General features: G+C 44.2%; 1 protein-coding gene across 1 annotated transcript in view; it reads right to left on the reverse strand.

Annotated features, from left to right (window-relative positions):
- Window positions 1-16,962, reverse strand: part of COL6A3 (collagen type VI alpha 3 chain) — an 85,059-nt gene extending 68,097 nt beyond the window's left edge. The window contains exons 1-5 of the mRNA XM_023740847.1: window positions 16,875-16,962; window positions 14,703-15,320; window positions 8,445-9,047; window positions 2,470-3,054; window positions 38-637 (exon numbers count right to left, since the gene is read on the reverse strand). Coding sequence (XP_023596615.1) covers window positions 38-637; window positions 2,470-3,054; window positions 8,445-9,047; window positions 14,703-15,320; window positions 16,875-16,962 — 2,494 coding nt within the window. The remainder of the gene's footprint in view (window positions 1-37; window positions 638-2,469; window positions 3,055-8,444; window positions 9,048-14,702; window positions 15,321-16,874) is intronic.
- Between the last annotated feature and the right edge of the window lie 4,225 nt (window positions 16,963-21,187).

The following is a 21,187-nucleotide window of genomic DNA, read 5'->3' on the forward strand; positions in this document are numbered from 1 at the left end:
AGGGAGAGGGAGCCCGCGCGTTGTGAGGTGGGTTTACCTGGCTGGGCGAGTGGAACTTCCTCCACACCTCCACTAACATATGTGGTTAGGGGCTGAATCAGCTGCTGAGGCAGAGCTGGCAGGGAGCTGAAATCATCCATGAGATACACCAGGCTCGGGTTAAAAGCAATCTGCTCAAGCTCGGCCTTATTCACCTGGCTAATGCCCACACAAAAGGTCAGCACACCTGCGCGCGCTAGCGCGTTGGCAGCTTGCAAATAGGAGTCGTCAGACTGCCCGGCCGTGAGCAGAAGCAGGAGCTGCGGCACTTGTTCACGGATCCTGCTGCCGCCAGCTTCGGTGAAGTGGTTGGCATGAACGAAGCTCAGGGCCGAGCCTGTGTTCAAGCCCGAGCCCCCTTTAAGCTGCAGCTGCCTCAGATGGGCCAGCAAATCTGCCTTCGTCTGGTACGTGTCTAGAGAGAACTCCGTTACGGGGGTGTCACTAAATTGCACTAAACCAACGCGAATATTGTCGTGTCCAACATCAAGGCTGTTAACTACGTTCATGACAAAGTCACGCACATAAGGGAAATTGGCTTTTCCAACGTTGAATGATCCATCCAAAAGAAAGATGATATCCCTTTTGTTTACGCGAACTGCAGTGGAGCACAGAAAACAGAGTGAGACATACGTGACCCAGAGGGTCTTACCATGTGTGCACACAACCCATGCACACATGCCAACATTGAGAACACAGAGACAATCAGGGTGGCAAAGCACGTCCGTCTTGTAAAATATGGCAGGCGGCTGCATATTTTCCTCCAGTGGCGGGTGGTGTTGGTGAGGCATGTTGACAGCCAAGTTGGCTCACGCAGATGCAGTGCCAAAGTTCGAATTTTTGCAACCAACCAAAATGATTGGAATCCTTGCAACAGAACATTCCTCCCCTGGAAAAGGAATCCACAAGCGTGCTGTGCCTTCCCACCTCACTCATGTGTGTGACGGCGGTCACGGCCAGGTGTGCACCCGCACAGCTGTATTCTACGGACTGAGAAGAACTCTCCACCCACAGCTTAAAAACTGTTTACCCGAAACCAAAACCCAGCTGCCATCGAGTCGATTCCAACTCATGGCGACCCCATGTGTGTCAGAGTAGAACTGTGCTCCACAGGGCCCTTCAGTGGCTGACTTTTTGCAAGTAGATTGCCAGACTTTTCTTCTGAGGTGCCTCTGGGTGGACTCAAACCCCCAACCTTTCAGTTAACAGCCGAGCACATGAACCCTTTGCACCAACCAGGGACTCCCAGTTTACCCAAGTCACCAGGAAAACATGAGTCCCTTAAGGCTTTAAAAAATAATTAAAAGCAGTCTCTTCTCACCTTGAAGCATTCCTAGCACCTCCCATTTGTCATTCCCTACTGGCATTCGTGTCCTATGGGGAGTCATAGCATTGCTAGGTAATAATCAAAAGGGGCCCCATGGGAATTTGCCCAAGGTGTGATTAAAATACAAAGAGACTGTTTGTTCTGCCAGCTGAGGTCACACACACAGAGAATAAAAAGTATAATCCTCATATTAGTGCGCTTCCTCCAACACATTTAGCAGTAGCCCTTAAATTTTTTAATTTCCCATTTCTTTCCCGATGCCTCACTAAAATTTAGACCTTATCTTATGTTCTATCAAGTTGAACTTTGGCTTAAAAAGTGAGGGTTAGAAACTTTAAAGAAGGAAAAAAAATTAGAGTGAGGCTTTAGGAAGACCAGAAAGTCTCAAGAGAAAGCATGCATCCATGCAACACAGTCCATGCATCGAACAATTCTACAGAAATTTGTGAGGTGGAAAAGTTTGCTTCTGTGAGATTCATCTTCATTAAGGACGGTGAATTTTACATATTCAGTTCACATGCCCATAGACCTTTACATTGTCTTAAAAAACAACATTTCATGGATCATCCTATCACGTGAGGGATTTGAAGAACCACCAGGTAAGTGATCTTCACACTCATTCATTCAGTATGTTTTCTTACAGAACCAAATCCCTTAAAGAGAGGAGAGGAAGGTTAAAAGCGGAGGACGCCATGTCCTACGCTAGCCAAGTTTGGCCATTTGAAATAGACTCGGGACAAGGGGGAGGCAGGCTAAATCTTGACGGTGGAGAGAGGAGGGTGGGAAGAAGTCACCATAGCAACAGAACAGCGATAAGAGCTGAAGTCACCACCTCGGCCACACACCTCAATAATAGGTGGCCCCAGGTCCTATCGTCTAAGTCACATCATTCTTACTGTAGGACATTTTAAGTCATACAGCTCTCAGCTCAGGGTAAAAGGAAGCTGAAATACATCTTGTTTATTGCTGTGGTCTTCATCAGCTCACAGCTGCGTGTATCAGGCGTTCGTTAGCTAAAGACAAATAAAACCCTTTTTTTTTTTGCCTCAAAGCTTCTGCCTCAAAACCACCCTACTACGTGTCTGATGCTGTCCCCACCATACCTTCAGTGGTTCCAGAGAGGGTCCTGAGGGGTGCAAGCAAGCTAGGCAGCATGCCCTGCAAAGGGGCAACCCGGAACTCTGCAGGGACGAACACGAGAGAGGAGTCGAAAGCGATCTCTTCCAGCTCAGCCTGATCGGCAGCCTTGTTCCCGACGGCGAAGGCCATGATGCTGCTTGTCTTCAGCTCCTGGGCCGGCTGGCTGACGCTGTCTAGGGACTTACCGCCTATGATCAGCACCAGGAGCTTAGGCACCCCCTCGGCGGCCCGGTAACCGGCCGCGCCAGTGAACAGGTTGTTGCGGACGAAGTCCAGCGCCGAGCCCACATACAGGGCCGAGCCGTTTAGGGGCTTCATTCTCCGCACGGCGCTTATGACTTCCCTTTTGCTGGGGTAGCTATTGAAATAAAACTCGGGCTTTACAACGTCTGCAAATTGAGCCACTGCCACCTGGATAAGGTCCTGTCCAATCTCCAGCCTCTGGATGACCTTGGCGATGAAGTCGCGGATTGCATTGAAGTTGGCCAGTCCCAGTGCAGAGGAGCCATCTACGAGGAAGACTATGTCCCTCTTGTTGACTTCAATGACTGCAGGCAGCAACATGACACAGTGAGAAGGAGGGCCTTACCAGTCACACTCAACAATGACACTCTACTCTAGAGGAAACTATGTCCCTCTTGTTGACTTCAATGACTGCAAGCGGCAACATGACACAGTGAGAAGGAGGGCCTTACGAATCACACTCAACAATGACACTCTACAGAGCGAGCTCCTTTTAAGGGATGCTCCCATTTACTCTGGCCAATGTGAAGTCACTGGGGGACCCCAGGCAGCAAATTGTCATAACACACATGTTCATTACAGTTGCACCCTTCCCTACTGAATGACAGGTTGGTTCCCCCCAACCCCACACCCAAACCACTCTCAGTACTTTTTACAGAAGAGTTGTGCAAAAACAAAATTCACTTCAGTAGCCATCAGTTTAGTGTGCTGACACTTAAAAGTCAGTAAGCTCTTTGCCACCATAAATATATAGCTTGGATTTGAGAGGCCAGAAGGAAGCCATCATTTTAATAACTAAAGGAGCAACTGGCGTGTGCTCAGTGAGCCCTTGACTTCACGGTCTTGATCTCACAGGACATACATAGCCAGTGCGAAAGCTGGAAGAGCACACACATATCCATCCCCTCTGGTTCTATTTTCCAGGTGGAAAAAAAAATTACTTGGCATCATCAACTTATTAAAAGGAAATGAACAGCAAAACCAGCAACTGCCATAGAAGTACTTTCATTTAAGTACTCTGTTGTAAAGGTCCTAAATAATGTGTCAAGACTAGGATAACTTAAAGACAAGTCACAAAGTAGAAAGACATCAACAAGATCACTTCCTCTAAGAGGCTTATGAACTGCTCTCCAGCCAAGGAAATGCTGTATCAGCATACAGACAACCCACCTGAATCGTGGGACAAAGGGTGGATTGGACCAGAGCACCTATCGAGAAACCCAAGAGAGCTTCAAGACTTATAAGAACACAGGTGGTTAAACCTGAGGGGGAAATTGTGCTATCAACTTATTAAATTAATTTACAAAGTCATCATACTGACTTGAGGAGCCTTCGTCACTCTATTCTGTCAGGCACATTATACAGCAATTCAAATTTTGTAACACTTCCATTCACTTGAGATGTGGTGATGTTAATATAATTGGTCCGAAAGCTCTTCTTTAAGAGAAAACATATGAATGCATACAGAGATAAAAAGCATCCAGTGACAGGTACTTGGGGACCATTGCTTTGGCTTCAAGATGTGGGCTAAACAGTGAATGACAGATCCTCGAACTTCAAGTAGACATACAGACATGTGGAATTCTCATCACATGCCTGCTCAAAGACGATGAGCACCCCATGCCTCTGCCTTCTCCTTCTCCCTCTAGTGCTCTCCAAATAGAGATAAAAGATAAGTAAACATAGATACATAGAGATGGGAATAGATATGGATATCTACATATCTATATCTACAGAGATAGATATTGTTATGGATTGAATAGTGTCCCTCTAAAATATGTATTGAAATCCTAACCCCCATACCTGTGGATGTAATCCCGTTTAGAAATAAGATTTTCTTTTTATGTTAATTAGATCATACCTGAGTAGAGTAGGGTCTAAATCTAATCACTTCTGAGTTATAGAAAGAGCAAAACGGACACAGAGACGCACACAAGAAGAGGAAGGCAGATGATGGCAGACGACAGAGACGGATAGATGTTCAAGCCCTGGAACGCCAGAGAGCTGCACAGCTACTAGAAGCTAAAATAGACAAGAAAGGACCTCCCCATAGAGCCATGCCCTGAATTCAGATGTGTAGCTCCTGAACTGTGATAAAATAAATTTCTGTTCCTTAAAGCCAACCCACTTGTGGTATTTCTGTTGCAGCAGCACTAGGTAACTGATACAAATATAGACATAGACATATAGACATAGACTTAGACATAGACATATGACATAGACTTGTAGACATAGACTTAGACATGGATATAGACATATAGGCTTAGACATATAGACACAGACACATGGACACCTCTTTAACATTTGTTGACATAAATTAATTACTAAGATTAAAGATGGTGTTTGTAAAATGCCAGGGAATAATTAAACAAGAGAAATGTGCTACCCATTATTAACAAGGAATTTATATCTTCTCCTGGAACAGAAATATTTTTGTCTACTTTAACTCATTTGCCATAAATTCAAGAGCCCAGAGCCTAGAGATGTTGTATGACCTGCCCAGGGTCAAATGGCTGGTCAGCACAAGACCTGGGACCAGAAGCCAGGTCTCCCTGACCACAACCATGAAATTTCCTCAGTGCTTACAAAACAATTGTAAGCGGTTTGTTTCCAAAAATATGCAAGCCCAGGGAAGCCTAAATAGGTTGTAAAGTCTCACCAGATTGTTTCCATATTTGCCAGGGTCACAGGAATGGCGCCATGATGGAAACGAGCTCAGGCAAGTCAAAGCCCCCCATTTCCATTGTTCTTCCCTGTCCATTTCCACTTCACACTGTGTCCAGAGTTCTAACCTCTCTGGCAGCTCACCTGAAGGATTGTAGTCAGTGCTAGGATCCCATCAAGTGAGGGGAAAAAGCTGGACATCTAAATGAGATTAAAAGCAACCACGCTGGGTTGGCATTACCGATTTAAATAAATGTTATTTAAAAATATCCTCTAGAGAGTAAACGTCACATATGCTTTTCTTACCACATCACCAGGACACGGTGCAGCTCCAACATCCAGAATTAAGTGTGTGCTTTAAAAACGACGTCCCTGTCCTGAGCTATCTTCCTACATTTGTCATTATGATAAAGGCCCTATTTTAAAATCACTGGGAGGCCGTTTGAGCTAATTTCTTTGAATTATATAACCCTTGGGAGGAAATGCAGTAATATTACCCTCACATCTACGCAATCACTACAACTAATGATTAGCAACGTGCCATCAAGCAGCGGTCAATTCCATGTATATGAGTGGATAAAGATTTTTTTTTTTTAAGACCATCCAGTGCTTCTCTCTTAATTTCATACAATGGCACACCTTCCAAAAAAAGTTGATCTTTAAATTATTGACCACCCTTCTTCAAAGGAAAGCCTACCCATAATCCCAATCTGTAAAATGGGGGAAAAACAGCAGTATTTTACTACCAAATTTACTATGTAGACAAAGATATGTGGCATTTAATTAAAAAGATAACAAATAAGTAACTATGACGCTGTATTGATCCGCACAAGAAAATCATTATCTTTGGTTGCAGATGACAACCAGGGTCTTATATCAGCCTCAGTATTACTTCAGCAGATGTTCATTGAGCCCCTACCATAATAGGCCATAATCTGTTTTGGCACTGGAAGGACAGTGAAGAACAACACTGACAAGATTTTACGTCGAAGAATTAATCTCGTTAGTGTCTCCCAGGGTGTAAGCTACACTAGAGAGTGAGTTGGGTGCTTCTGGAAACAACTGCATCACTAGTTCACTGAGTGGCGTCCCACTGGCCTGACCTGGGCCATAAAGTTAATGCAGCCTGAAAAGAGACTCAAGTCTCAGAGAATAACTGATCAGGGGGAGGAGCCTGTGCCTGTTCCCGGCTCCTCTGGCTGCTTGGAGACAGCCTTCCAGCACAGCCCAGGGACCCTGTTTCTGAGAAGCAGGGAGTTCATGTTCATGGGTTTTTCTACCAGCAGGCAGACAGCCCGGGGTCTAGACCTAGTGCTGCTTCCCTTGACTGTGCAATTTTGATAATGTCCCTCGACAGCCGGAGCTCAGGTGCTCTCTTCGTGCATAAGCTGGGAACCATGGAGACATGCCTGCCTGCCCCATACGGTGGTCCTTTGGAACAAATGCCGGCTCACCCCTTCTATTCTATTGAAATTATTCTAAACAGAGAGATGTCTAGAAATACCAAGAGAATTTTCAACATGGAATTTCGCATCAGTTCTGATTTACCCCACATGACCACCCCAGCCTCGGTCACATCTCTGACTGACCGAGAAATCTTCAGTTAATGTAACTCGGTGTAACTGGATCTGTCATATTTGCAACCACCACAGCAGCGAGCGCATCTGTACTCCGATTTAAATTTTGAATATACACTCCCCACCTCCCCTGTTTGTTAAATGCATGTTTGTTGTGTAACATGGTTGGTTTTGTCTTTTTTAAATAGGTCCTACGAGTTGTTTTGCCAAAGGCCTTACATTTGAGTGTATGTCATCATCTTGCCACTCCAGAGAATTACCCCCAAACTTGATAAGCACAGAGGAAAAAAAAAAAAGGTCATAAAAACCCCACCAAACGAATGCCTTGTTATTTCTTACCTTCAGAAGAAATTCAACTCTCAATAGCCCCGGCACCGAGGGCCTTTGAGGGACAGTCCTCTCCATGTGCCCCACCATTGCCCTTGGAAAGAGACTCTTTGTCTAGTGCACATCTAACATGATGATTTTAGAGGCCAATACCATTATCTTGGACTAATTTTCTCAGAATTGTAATAAAAACCAGTTGCTGTAGAGTCAAATCCAAGTCCTGGCAACCCCAAGTGTGTCAGAGTAGAGCTATACTCCGTAGGGTTTTCAATGGCTGATTTTTCAGAAGTAGATCACCAGGTGTTTCTTCCCAGGTGCCTCTGGGTGAACTCGAACATCCAACCTTTCAGTTAGCAGTAGAGTGCACTAACCGTCTTCACCACCCAATCCCGCCTACTGCCATCAAGTCCAATTCTGACTCATAGTGACATTCTAGGACAGAATAGAACTGTCCCATAGGGTTTCCATGGCTGTAAATCTTTTCCAGAAGCAGACTGCCACATCTTTCTCTTGGAGAGCATCTGGTGGGCTCGAAACGGCCAGCCTTTCAGTTAGCGACTGAGTGCTTTAACCACTACACCACCAGAGCTCCTGCCACTACCCAATAAGCTCCTTCTAATCCATTTTTAAGATGACTGGACTATAAGTGGAGCCATGATGGCTCAGTGGTTAAGAGCTCCGCTGCTAACCAAGAGGTTGGCAGTTCAAATCCACCAGCTGCTCCTTGGAAACCCCATAGGGCAGTTCTACTCTCCTATACGGTTGCTATGAGTCGGAATCGACTTGACAGCAACAGGTTTGGTTTGGGGTTTTTTTTGGACTGTAGGTAGATAGTACCGTGATGCTAACTATCTCGGAGTGAGCATTGTGTTGAGCTAGCCTTAAAAGCATACTTCCTTGACAACTCACGCTCTAGTACGTCCTTCTTACCCGCTCATTGATCTTCAGTCTTTCAAACACAGCAACAATCACAAACACCTCATCCAGGAGCACAGGACAGAAGGACTGGACCTTGGGTACTTACAGGTTCTCCTGAGTCGAATCATTCTGGGGCCTACCTTACTTCTATAGAAACCAACACACACAATACCCCCCACCCACACTGATGTCAAGAAGAGCATACATACCTTCAGTGACAATGGTTGGGGGTTGCAAGACAATGTGTCTTTGGGCCACGCCAACAATGTACGGCAGTAATTGCTCCTGGAGGTCCCCAAAGCTACGGAATTCCGGTACAGTAAACACCAAGCTGTCATCCGTAGCTATATGCTGGAGCTCTGCCCTGGAAGCAGCCTGGGCGCCGAGACCGAACGAGAATACGCTAGCCTGCTTCAGGGCTACGACCCCATCACGGATCTCATCACTAGAAGGCCCAGCACTTATGAGGACCAACACCTGGGGAACCCCTTCCTCCACTCGGCTGCCCCCTGCCCGGTTGAAGAGATTCTCCACCACAAAATCAAGGGCGAGGCCAATGTTGGCCAATTCCCCACCGGTGAACCTGAGGGCCTTCACTGCCTCCAGAACCTGAGCCTTGGTGGAGTAGGTGTTTAAGGAGAACATGGTTCTGGGCTCATCACTATACTGAACCACCCCCACTCGTATCTGCTGAGTCCCAATCGAGAGTCTGTCAAGGAGATTCACAAGGAAGTCTCGAATGACTGCGAAATGCACACTTCCGGTGTTGTTTGATCCATCAATAAGGAAAATAATGTCAGCAGAGTCTTGTGCTTTAAGAGAAAGAAATGCAAAAAATGTGAAAGCGTTAGAACAAGTAACAACATGCATCTGTTCGGTGTTCTGACATGTTTCTCTGGAAACCAACGAGAAACACGAAATACAGACAAATGAAACACATATTGATTAAGGTATGTGACATTCTCTTTCAGGTCTGCATTCTGAATGGATACGAGGCAACTTCTTAGGAACGGTCGTGCAAAATAGGAGCAGTTATATTTTCAATTCTGTCATTTGTGTAGTCAAATTTCAGAACATCTTTTCTACTTTTCTCAGGGAGAAATCTTGGGGGCCTATTCTGGAGAATTCCACTAAGTTTGGAGGAGAGTGTAGTTGCTTGGAATTCTGCGGTCCCGCATCTACCGCGGGAAAACAAATGTGTCGATTAACAAAAATCCAAAGATGATTTCTAAATTTTGGACACTGCTCCAGACTTGAGTAATTATGAGAATTTTTTCAGTACAAATGCACAGCTGCAAACCAGACTCCACAGTCTGGCGACTCATCACCCCAGTATGTTAAACACTTAAGCAACGATCGTTTATTCCTTTTTCTTGAAAAATCAAAATGGCTGAGCACACGGAACTTTCAATCTGAAAGGAAGAACTAAAACTACAGGGAAAGTTTCCGTTTGAAAATACCTTGATGAGATTTTGGTTTGATTTTCTTTTCTCATGAGCTGCTTAGTTGTGTGAAACTCAACTGCAGGTCTAGGACTGGGCTAGATGGTGCGTTCATTTCGTTTTACTGTTGCCTCCGTATTCAATCATATAATGCAGAACAATGTTAAACAGGGTGATAATGCAACCAGTCATGACACAATTATCCAACATTATTTTTATGACATCCTAAACTCACTGCCTCCTGGCACCGTGAGCATAAAATCAACCCTTAATCAGAATTTGCTCTGGAGCTATAGCAGTGGACATAAAGATGACTCACCAAGACCTCTTTTCTCCCCTACAATGGTGAATATGAAACTCCTATACCATTACTGAGAGTGGGGTTCCAGAGAAGCACTGAGCAAGGAATAGAAATCAATAAATCTAAAAACCGGGCCAAAATACTTCAAAGGTCCAGCTAGAGCATTTAAAGCAGATTGATTTAAACTAGAGGAAACACAAAGTTGTTCCAGTAAATATGTTTAATAACTTCAGCATGTGTTTGGAACAGGAAGAGATTTCGTGTGAATACGTATGATATTTATGTTTTGATCTTTCTAATGACAATGGGCATTTCATATTCACAATTATTTTGTCCTTGTGCCAGTAAAATTGCTTTTATTTTCACTGTGGAAACAGGATACAAATTTTGTCTCATAAAATTGAAGAATTTCGCTATAGTGATATTCTTACCCAAGCACTCTCCTTGTATAAATTGGAACAAAGATTGCTAAAATCAGAACCATGCTCTTTCCCCATCTTATATATACAAAACTTCCTGACAGCATCTTTGTAGATGAATGCTTTGCATAGGGAAAGATATCGACTTGGAAACATTGATGTCACAATCCTTCTTCTAACACCTAATATGAAGGATAATTATTTTTTACAGTAGTTAAGATCTTGTACTTTCAACAAGTGTCACACGGAAGTATTAAATAAGACTGAGCCTTTGCTAAGAGATCCAAAATGTTTGTCAGTCTGTAGCCAAAGTATAATATTCTTGAAGGATCCTTGGGAGGGCGGGTGTCAGGGAGTGTGAATTACATAGCAGGTCATAGAAATGGCCCGCATCATCATAGGAGATAAAGACGTTGCAAACGACACCACAAAAAACCCTCAACATTTTCCAGGCCCAAATCAATGACCTTGAGGAACATGGTGGGATCTTCCACTTACTAGCTTACCAAGAACATTTCAAAGAAAGATTAACTATCATTGTAGGGTTGATAAAAGAGGAATGATACCTAAATCATAGGAAGACACTATCTCTTATTAATTTATTATATACTTTTTGGTTACAATTTGCAGTAGTATAAATAAAATAACAGAACCCTCCCCCCCCAAAAAAAACACTCTTGAACATTTCTCTTCTAAAAGGCTGAACATCTACCATAGCAGGTCATAGAAAAATGTTGAATAATTTGTCATCACTGAAAATAAAACGTCATTGTCTTACACACACATGATGGCACACACACGAGCATGCTTGGTTATCCAGGAGAGCCAAAGCCTCAAGTAGACACAGGGCAATGGTTTCTTGGGTATAGCAAGGCATACCAATGACCAACACGATGCTGGGAGTTATCATATCTATCTAAAATAAAAAATCTGAAGCTGTCTGGTTTTCTACGTTTATGGCTCACTCCTCATACATTTCTGTGGTATTTTCTAGGGTGGAAAGTTTTGAAAATGTCCATGGAAAAATCATCAACTCCTTCGACACCGCTGGAAACGCTATTTTCCTGACCACATTTGCCTGGGCACGGTGCCTTCCTTAACTCACATGCTTATTTCCTCTGCAAAACACAAAATCACACGTATGCTTCGGGAATTTTTCAAATCTTTGTATTTTGCAGGGAAAAGAAAGCTCATGTTGAGCTCCTCATCGATTCTATACCACCTTGACCTTTCGCTTTAGTATGAAGGTTTGTATCTTAATTAGAGAAAAACAAAACCCATTGCCATTGAGTCGATTCTAACTCATAGTGACCCTATAGGACAGAGTAGAACTGCCCCACAGGGTTTCCAAGGAGCGCCTGGTGGATTTGAACTGCCAACCTTTTGGTTAGCAGGCATAGCTCTTAAGCACTACACCACCAGGGTTTCTATAGCCATCTTTAAAAGAATGACGAAGGGATTTCAAAAAACACAACTGATCACCTTGAGATATTGATTAAGTAGAATTCATTTAGAACAGCGGTGATCATTAATATTGTAAGTATGTGTGGGTTTCAAGATCAAGTACACTCTACAGGGAAAAGTCACCTAGCCAACAGGTAACCAACGGGATGCAAAGGCCCTAATTTACTAGCAAACACTCTAATACCCTCCTAATACTCTTCCCAAAAATTATGAGCAGAGATTCATTATTATTACTATTATTATTTTTTTACGGAACGTGCAGCGGGACATGATACTGGAGGAATTGCAGAGGGAAGTTAATTAGAAAAGGCAACATAAAAGGATTAATATTTCACCTCGGTGCTGCGAGCAGCTTGAACACTAGAAGACAGAGATGTTTTCTTGGCATAAAAACAAAGGTTTTATCATCTGTGAGGGAACATGCTATGTTGATTGACTCATTTAGCATTCAATATGGGAATCTAATTGTTGGCTCATTTATATAATGGTTAAATGTAAAGGGAAACTCATCTATTCCTTTTCCAGGGTTTGCCAACACATCATCAAAGAAAGGAAGCCCTATTTCTCTGCTGTCCTCTTCACTGTTTTTCAAGGTGGATTTGTCTTCATCCCTATATTCAAAAATGTGATGAATCCATGATCCTAACAATACTGTAGAAAATAAAGAGTAGGTCATGGTAGATACCCTTTTGTCGTTTCATTGTAACCTGGGATGCTTGGTTTAGGATGCACCTGAGGACCCCCACCTTCTTCCCCTGCAATCTGGCCGGATGGATGCTATGTAATCGTGCCAGACGTGGGGCGTATCTCTTGGAATCAGAGACCATCCCTCTTTTACAAATGCTCATTAAAAAGCCTTTTCTTTTCAGTGCTATGGACAAATAATCTGAACATTACTGTCTCTCCTTTCACTGCCCAGTCATCAGGGACATTAGCACCATCCCGATCAAACCTGAAACTGTGTGGAACCATTGGGGAAACCATTTTACAAATAATAATCTTCTGAAACACCTTGGGTTTACTTAGTTCTGAAACCCTTCTCGTAACCAAGCCTTCTCCCTCAAGACTGCTGGCCCCATCCTACTGACATCTAGTAGCCCCACTTCCTATCTCCTGCTTTCTGAATTCCTGTTATGAAAAATCGTTGTGTAGAACTCCTTCACTAACCAAAACCAAACCCATTGCCGTCCAGTTGATTCCAACCCTAGCAACTCTATAGGACAGAGTAGAACTGCCCCATAGGTTTTCCAAGGCTGCAATCTTTATGGAAGCAGATTGCACATCTTTCTCCTACGGAGTTGCTAGTGAGTTCGAACCGCTAAGCTTTCAGTTAGCAGCTGAGCACTTAGCCACTGTGCCACCAGAAGACCCTACCCTTGTCTAACCTTCTTCTGCTCTCAGCCCTTCTATGAGCCCCGTCCATCTGGCCCTTTAGATTGCATGATTTATACCTCAAAGCCTCAACTCTTTCTTCTCCACACCAATGGAGACAGCCAACAGCTCATACTATGTGCCAATGACCGAGCATCACTGCAGGTCAGCAGTTACGTCATGAACATTCTCTGACTCCTTATTCCATCCTTGTAGCAACTGTTCAAAAATAACTTCAGATTACTCCAAGTTCCCAGACCTCACTCTGTCTGTCATCTCCCTTTATGGAGATTGGTGGATGCCAATTCAACTTGAACTCTCTCAGCTTTCTTTCTATCCACCTCCTAATCTCAGACACACAGTCCCTCTTTCTTTTCCTTTTCCTCCCTCTCAGACGAAGTATCATCTCTCTTCTCTGGAGCTCATTTCTCCTCTGATGTTTTTGTGATTCCATTTTAACCCCAAGTCCATTCTACCCAGAGTCTGCTGCAATCAACTATCAAATGGCCACATGGACTCATTTTCTAACAAAAGGAAGTCCCTCTGCCCTGCCCATCGCTTATGAGTAAGCCTACCCCTGAGGACTGATTAAAATCCCCCTGGGATGGTACATTTTAAAATTTACTTGTCAAATTCCTTCCCCGTTGGTCTTTTGGGCACTTAGAACTGAAAGAAGAGCTAATGGGCTTGGTGGTTAAACAACTTGCCTGACGATTAGTTCAGCCCATGTCACTGTGCAATAGCAAGTGAATGCAATGCTCATGCACAACCAGTACTGCCAGGGTGGCGCTGATGAGCACCACTGGAATCAGAAGAGCCTCTGTGGACACCGCCATGGCTATGGCAGAGAGAAGATGGAAGAGGAGCAGAACACGGGGGTTCCAACTCTGGTTCCTCCTCTAAGTACCCGTCGCTTACTCTCTCGAGGGCTCAGTTTCTTCAAAGTAGGTTTGGGCTAGATCATATCCAAGGTTTCCTCCAATTCTAATTCTATCAATCAGTTCTCTGAAATAGATTCCACAGAGGAGAAGAGAGGAGCTCATGACTTTGGGACATTGAGCTTTCTTTAAGGAAATGGGTGCTCCATTCCGATAACAGACCAAAGGCATTTTTATTAGATGCCTGCCCAGCTGAGCTGAGAGTCTCTTTTCTAAGGAATGTGGAAATACCCCTTATAGGGGCATGATGTCCGAATGTGGTTTTTTAGAGGTAAAATATTAGTTGTCTCAAGAGTAAAAAAATAAATAAATAAATAAAGCCTCTTGGATGTGGGTAAATGCTCTATTTTAGAAAGAGACTACAGAAGAATAGCCAAACCTTTGTTTTTACACCTGTGAATATTCATCTCTTCCCTAATCTCCCACCACCACCGCCATCTTTTAGCCATAGTGTTGCCTTAATGCCAGCGGTTGCCAAGCTTATCTCCAAAGAACAGCAGGGCAGGGAGCAGTCTGGCGATGTTGCCATTACCTGTGATGTCTTTAAGGGTCCCTGTGTCTCCAGCTCTCTCTGGAGCCACGGATGAACGAACACAGGACACTAAGTTTCCTACTATGTCATGCAGGGAGGTAAAATTCTCTAGGTTGAAAACATGTGTATTGAGCGGTTCACTTGCTATTTCTTTTAACGCTCCTTCATCTGCATCCTCAACTCCAATTGCAAACACGTTAACATCAGCAGACTTAAGTTCCGCTGAGGGCAGGGCAAGGCCGTCCTCCGAGCGTCCATCGGTTAACACTACGATAACCTGAGGGACTCCGTCACTGGCCCGGCTTCCAGCAGCCTTAGTTAGGTGGTTTTGTATTACGTATTCTAATCCTTTTCCAGTCTGATTGCTTCCCCCAGTATAAGACAGGTTGGAAACATGAGAGAGGACTTCTTGTTTCGTACGATAGGTATTTAACAGGAACTCGGTATGTGGGTTTCCGTTGAACTGGACCAGAGCAAAATGGAAATCATTTTCTCCCACAGCTAAAGATTTTATAACATCATATAGAAACTCTCGAACGAGTGGGAAATGTTCCTTTCCAATGCTCCAAGAGGAATCCACTAGAAATATTATATCGGCAGCGGCACCGTTTCTGACATCTTCAAAAAAAGACATTGGTTTAGATTTTTCTGCTGTTCAAGCAATTACTTCCTACCAGCGCGAAAGTTTCCTAAACAAGTTCAGCTTACACTATGCTGTTGCTAAAGGTCTCACGCCTCACTTGCAGTACAGGAAGGCAGACTACTTACCTGAGGAGGTGAGGGCCTGGACACATGGACCCAACAACTAATGGTGTCTGGCCATTGACTTCTATATGCAATGACCACCGCTCGTGAACCAGTAACGTGCTCCAGGTGGAAAAATAGACAACTTTTCCTGGGGTGCTTTTTAACCCAAGCGTGATTCTTTATGGCAGTTTGAACCCCAAGACCCACCTGATCAGATCAGAGGGCTATCTTACCCCAGATAACCAATCATCACTTTCCAAATGCCTTCTTCAGTTTAGGGTATGAAACGGGACGTTGGCAGAAGGAAAGTGAAAACTACTTCTGTTCTACATTAACCAACCCCCAGGGCTTCGGGTAATTTGCTGGAAAAATAAACGTAAAAAAAAAAATATGTCTCATTTAAATAAGGAAGACCTGTGTGTATGTAGGGAAAGACAAGTCTCATTTTTCTCAGACTCTTGAGCCTAATGAAAGGTACCCTAACTAGTTACTGTGTATTTTTCAGAGCCAGGAAAGCCTTTGGAGACTTCGAACATTATTCATCTTTTTCAAAGATGGATCCAGTTCTCCCTCAAGAGTAGAAGCGCAAGGCGAAGGGTTTCAGGCCTTCAGTGTCTGGGGAGGCACCCTCTGGCTGTGGGCCAGGCTGGCTGTGACAGAGGCTCTAGACTCTCTCTATCTCGGCTGAGCTGATGCCCTAGTCAACATGCTTTTGCCGCTGAGGTGGAGTTAGCTTTCCCTCCATCTTGGGGCAGCCCATCCAGCAGAAGAACCCCTGTCAGAGGCCCCAGCTCTCCAGGCAAAACGGAGAGTGACCCAACTCAGCCTCACCTAGCTTATAAACTGCCGTTTTAAATGCAAGAGGCCTTCCTTGCTTTTCTAAAGCTCTACAAGCAAATTCTTAACAGGATTCATTACGGTCTTCTTTTTTTTTTTTTTTTTTTAAGAGTTTTGGAAAAGTGATTCTTTAAAGATCCAATGATTAGAAAGATGAAAAATGTCTTTCTGTGTGCAGAGTCAGAGAGAGGGGAACTTTGTTTTTCGTGGAAAATATTTCTTTGCTTTTATAACTTGTCTTCCCCTGATTTTGCGTGTGCAGAGACCAACAGATGCCAGAAATAGGAAAAGCAATTCAGATGGTGAAACAGGCAAGACACAAACATTCTGTTCACACCCAGCGTAAAAACAAACCACTTGCAGACCGACTCCAGGACATCAAACCCAAGGTTTAGTAAAAATAAACCGTCTCTTACTAGATAAGGAGTATCTGAAAAGTTCTGTAATTCAACAAATATCCTACAATAAATGGCTTATCTTTCCCTCAGAAACATGTCTAGGCTCTACCTCAAGCTCATGTCAGCTGAGATCTAAAATCAGCAAGCGCTCTTTCTTTTGACGAAAGTAAGAGATGTTTCTGGGTCTTACCTGCTTGTTGTTGGGCACGAGTCGTGGAAAAGCCCGAGAGAAAGAGGCAAAAGAGGGCCACTAAGGGCAAATGGCGATGTTTCCTCATTTTGAATCTAAGCACCAAGTATGGACCTAAGAGAGAAAATAGGGCAGAGGGGGATGATCAGCTTTACTTGTGCTAAATAATCCCTCGGAAAATAAGAAACACCGTTTTCTCTGCCCTTTTTAGATCTCCGAGGTGACTTTCTGACTTATTCTTTGAACTAGTAGCAAATGCATAGATGATAGAAACATACATGCACAAGGCATAGATAGATGATAGATAGATCAATAGATAAATGATGGATGGAGGGATGGATGGATGGATAAACAGACAGACAGACAGACAGATAGATGACAGACAGATGATGGATGGATGGATAGATGGACGGATGGACAGATGGACAAATGGACGGATGGGTAGATGGATGGATGGATGGATAGATGGACAAATGGACGGATGGGTGGATGGATGGATGGATGGATGGATGATGGATGGATGGATGGATGGAGATACCTAATAGCTAGACACATACATACATATGTATACACATGCATACATACACAGATGATTATAAAATCCAGGGAGGGAGGACAGGAGAGAGGGAAAGAAGAGGGAAAGAGGGAGGGATGGAAGGCAGGAAGGAAAGAACAAACAAACAAATGAAGGAATGAAGGAAAACTGATAGATGAATGAGAGGCGGATAGATGGCGCTCTGTCTAAGGAGACCTCAGGCCTCCTGTAACACAAAGGATCAACTAACTCATCCTCTGATGCAGCCACTCACTGGCCCGGCTGAACACTCTCAAACAAGTCTGAAGAACACAATTACATTTTTTTTAAAATAGACGTTCATGGTAGTTTCTCCACAGTCTGAAACCGCTCTCTTTGTTTAATCAAATTACTAACAGAGCAACGATTTATCTCTTTTTATGAAAAATAGTTTTAATCAAACATTTAAGTGGGAATCTGAATTTAGTGACTGTATTACACTGGCCATGGCTAATAACCACACGGTTAAATCTTTTTTCCTCCCAAATTGAGATGGGCAGCAATAGCATATGTCTAAACAAATAGCAGAATGGAAATGGATCAGGGCAAAGGTACTCAGAGGCACAAAAAGTAGCCAGTTTGTGACACCCAGCTTAACTCTGTAAGCCGTGTTTTAAGGAAGCCCTAGAAGCTTCAGTTCCGAGCCAGGCTTGGCCCGTATCTCTTGTGGGAGCACATCCACAGCAGGTGGCACCCAACCCATTGCCACTGTCAAGTCAATTCTGACTCATGGTGACCCGAGAGGACAGTAGAACTGCCCCCATAGGGTTTCCAAGGAGCACTTGGCGGATTTGAACTGCTGACCTTTTGGTGAGCAGCCATAGCTCTTAACCACTATGCCACCAGAGCTCCTCAGCAGCTGGTACTATTTCATATCTTGCCCTTATTCTCCATTAATATTTAGCATTTTCCCTCCAGTGAAAACCTGCTGTTTGCCAACCCCTAATCTCAGAAGGCAGCAGGCCCAGGGATATTTAATTAGCAGGACTCCACACCAGATCTGAGGGCTAACGGCTGTGTCGCATAGTCTCCCGTATTGGTGCACCAGTGGGGACTGCAAACAGACTTCAAGTCACCAAGCTCACACGCAGAGAGCTCACTAGCCTGTGTCACCAAGCCCCTTCCCTGCAAACTTCCCCTTCTCTCCCCACCCCAAACCAGAAAAGCACCCCCATCCCCAAATGTTCATGTCCATCCCTTCACCCTCCAATCTCCAGGTCCAATGACATCAACTTGGGGGCTCAGAGTTTTCCAGAATTTCCAAAATATATTTTTCATAAAGTCTTTTTTCAATAATATTAGCATCCCATGAGACTAGTTACACAGAACACACATTGAGAGCAGCAGGCTACCCATTCCCACATCTGAGCTGACTAAATTCTTGTTGCCCTGAAGCAACAGCTAAAGGCATCTCCACCTGCCCAAGTCTCTACCTGACCCAGGCCACAAAGGTTTGTGAATGTCTGTATATATTAATATATTGATGTCTGCATATATTAATATTGATGTCTGTCTATATACTAAATACACCATGGACTGCCAGAAGAATACACACATCAATCTTAGAGGAAGTACAGCCAGAATGCTCCTTAGAAACGAGGATGGCCAGACTTCGTCTTGCTTACTTTGGACTTGTCATAAGAAGGGTCCAGTTGCTGGAGAAAGACATCATGCTTGGTAAAATAGAAGGTCAGCGAAAAAGAGGAAGATCCTCAATAAGATGGAGTGACACGGTGGCTGCATCCATGGGCTCAAACATAGCAATGATTGTGAGGATGGCGCAGGACCAGGCAACATGTTGTTTTGTTATACATGAAGCTGACTCCACAGTACCTAACAACAACAAGCCTGGGGTCAGGCCCAGGGGAAGGAGGATCTGGAGTTGAAATCTGTGGCCCAGTGGTAAGAAAGGAAGGGATACAGAGAGTGGGCCCTAGGCCTGGTTTGCCAAAAATTGGTGGGGTAGAGAAAGATAAAACCACACAAAAGGGGATGAAATCCAAGACCTACTTGTGGCTTTGGATTTCCAACGAAAGTCAACAAAGAGTATGACCTGTGATGAAATTAAGGTATCCTGTGACTCCAGAGAGCTTGAAGACGTGATATCAGAGGCTAAAATGGAACCACTTAGCAATACGACCTTTCCCTGGAACGGTAGTGCGGTTATTATGACATCCAGGAGGCCAGTCATCAGAAGAACATTTCTTTCTGCAATGCAGGAGCAGCCAGTGGTGATAATACCAACGTTGCAAAAGACAAGTCCAGTCTTCTTGGCTCCAGTGCTCAACCCCTACTGGACACCGATGTGTGCAGTCTAGAAGAGCAATCTACAACTTGTGGTGCTTTGGTGTGACAGTGTCCCCAAGTCCCGGTCAAATCCCAGCCACGTCAGTGCTCACCGCACCCCCGTAGGCGGCGTAGAAACCCACTGCTCGGCTGGCTGGTCTGCCACCTCCACTGTGGGTGGCCCGCCATGCCCACAGCCCCAGCACGGCCCCATTTTCGCTCTAGGAATAGCTCAGGCCCATGCTCTACCTAGGAATCTTCCAGACCCTCCATGGAGGTCTTCCTTCCCTCCCCTACTCAGCTGGACCCAGGCCTGAGTTTTCTTTAAAATCTCGAAAGCAAACGCTCTGTCTATGATTTTGTGTGTGTGTCCTCAGTTAAGGAGCCCTGGTGGCACAGTGCGTAAGCGTTTGGCAGCTAACCAAAAAGTCAGCAGTTCGAACCCACCAGCCACTCTGTGGGAGAAAGATGTGGCAGTCAGCTTCCATAAAGATTACAGCCTTGGAAACCCTATGGGGCAGTTCTACTCTGTCCCAGGGGATGGCTATGAGTCGGAATCGCCTCGATGACAATGACAGAGAGTAGCTAAGTAAATGTCAGTATAATAACGCTGGAAGTTTTTTTTTTTTTCCTTTATGAATTTGACCAAAAAGGAGCTTTGGTAGCACAGTGGTTAAGCATTCAGTGGCTAACCAAAAGGTCAGCGATTCAAACCCACCAGCCGCTCCATGGGAGATAGATGTGGTAGTCGGCTTCTGTAAAGATTATAACCTTGGATATCCTATGGGGCAGTTCTACTCTGCCCTATAGGGTCGCTATGAGTTGAAAGTGACTCGATGGCAACAGGTTTTGATTTGGTCCTCAGTCAGTTGATGACCTACACTTCAGAAAGATGTGAGAATACATTGTGCATGTGCTGCTCTTGATTCTTTCTATTAAAATTGAACATCAGTTTTTGATCAGGAATAAAAAAAACAGTTGCCATTGAATCAACTCCAACTCATGGTGAGCTGATGTGTGTCAGTGTAGAACTATGCTCCATAGGGCTTTCAATGGCTCATTTTTTCAACATTAGATTGCCAGGCCTTTCTTCCAAGGTGCCTCTGGGTGGACTCAGGCCTCCAACCTTTCAGTCAGCAGTCAAGCACGTCCACCGTTTGCACCCACCAGGTAAAATCTAAACTGTAACAGCATAAAATCTATAGTGTCTTCCTGAACCACTGCTTACTTTCTTCAACCATCCTCTAAGTGAAATGAATTTTAAATTGGTTGAAAATCATATATAAAGATTCTTACTTCTAAGACATTAACCTTTAAAAGGGTAGCTCCCTAAATGAAGCACGTTCCATTGGGACACAAAGTAGTGAAATAAACATACAGTGAACAGGAATTATATTTTCCAAAGTCTACCCAGGTATTGGGAACGGGAGGGAAGGAGAGGAAGGGAAAGGGT

Source organism: Trichechus manatus, unplaced genomic scaffold, assembly GCF_000243295.1.
Source record: "Trichechus manatus latirostris isolate Lorelei unplaced genomic scaffold, TriManLat1.0 scaffold00165, whole genome shotgun sequence".
In the NCBI taxonomy this organism is placed as follows: domain Eukaryota; kingdom Metazoa; phylum Chordata; class Mammalia; order Sirenia; family Trichechidae; genus Trichechus; species Trichechus manatus.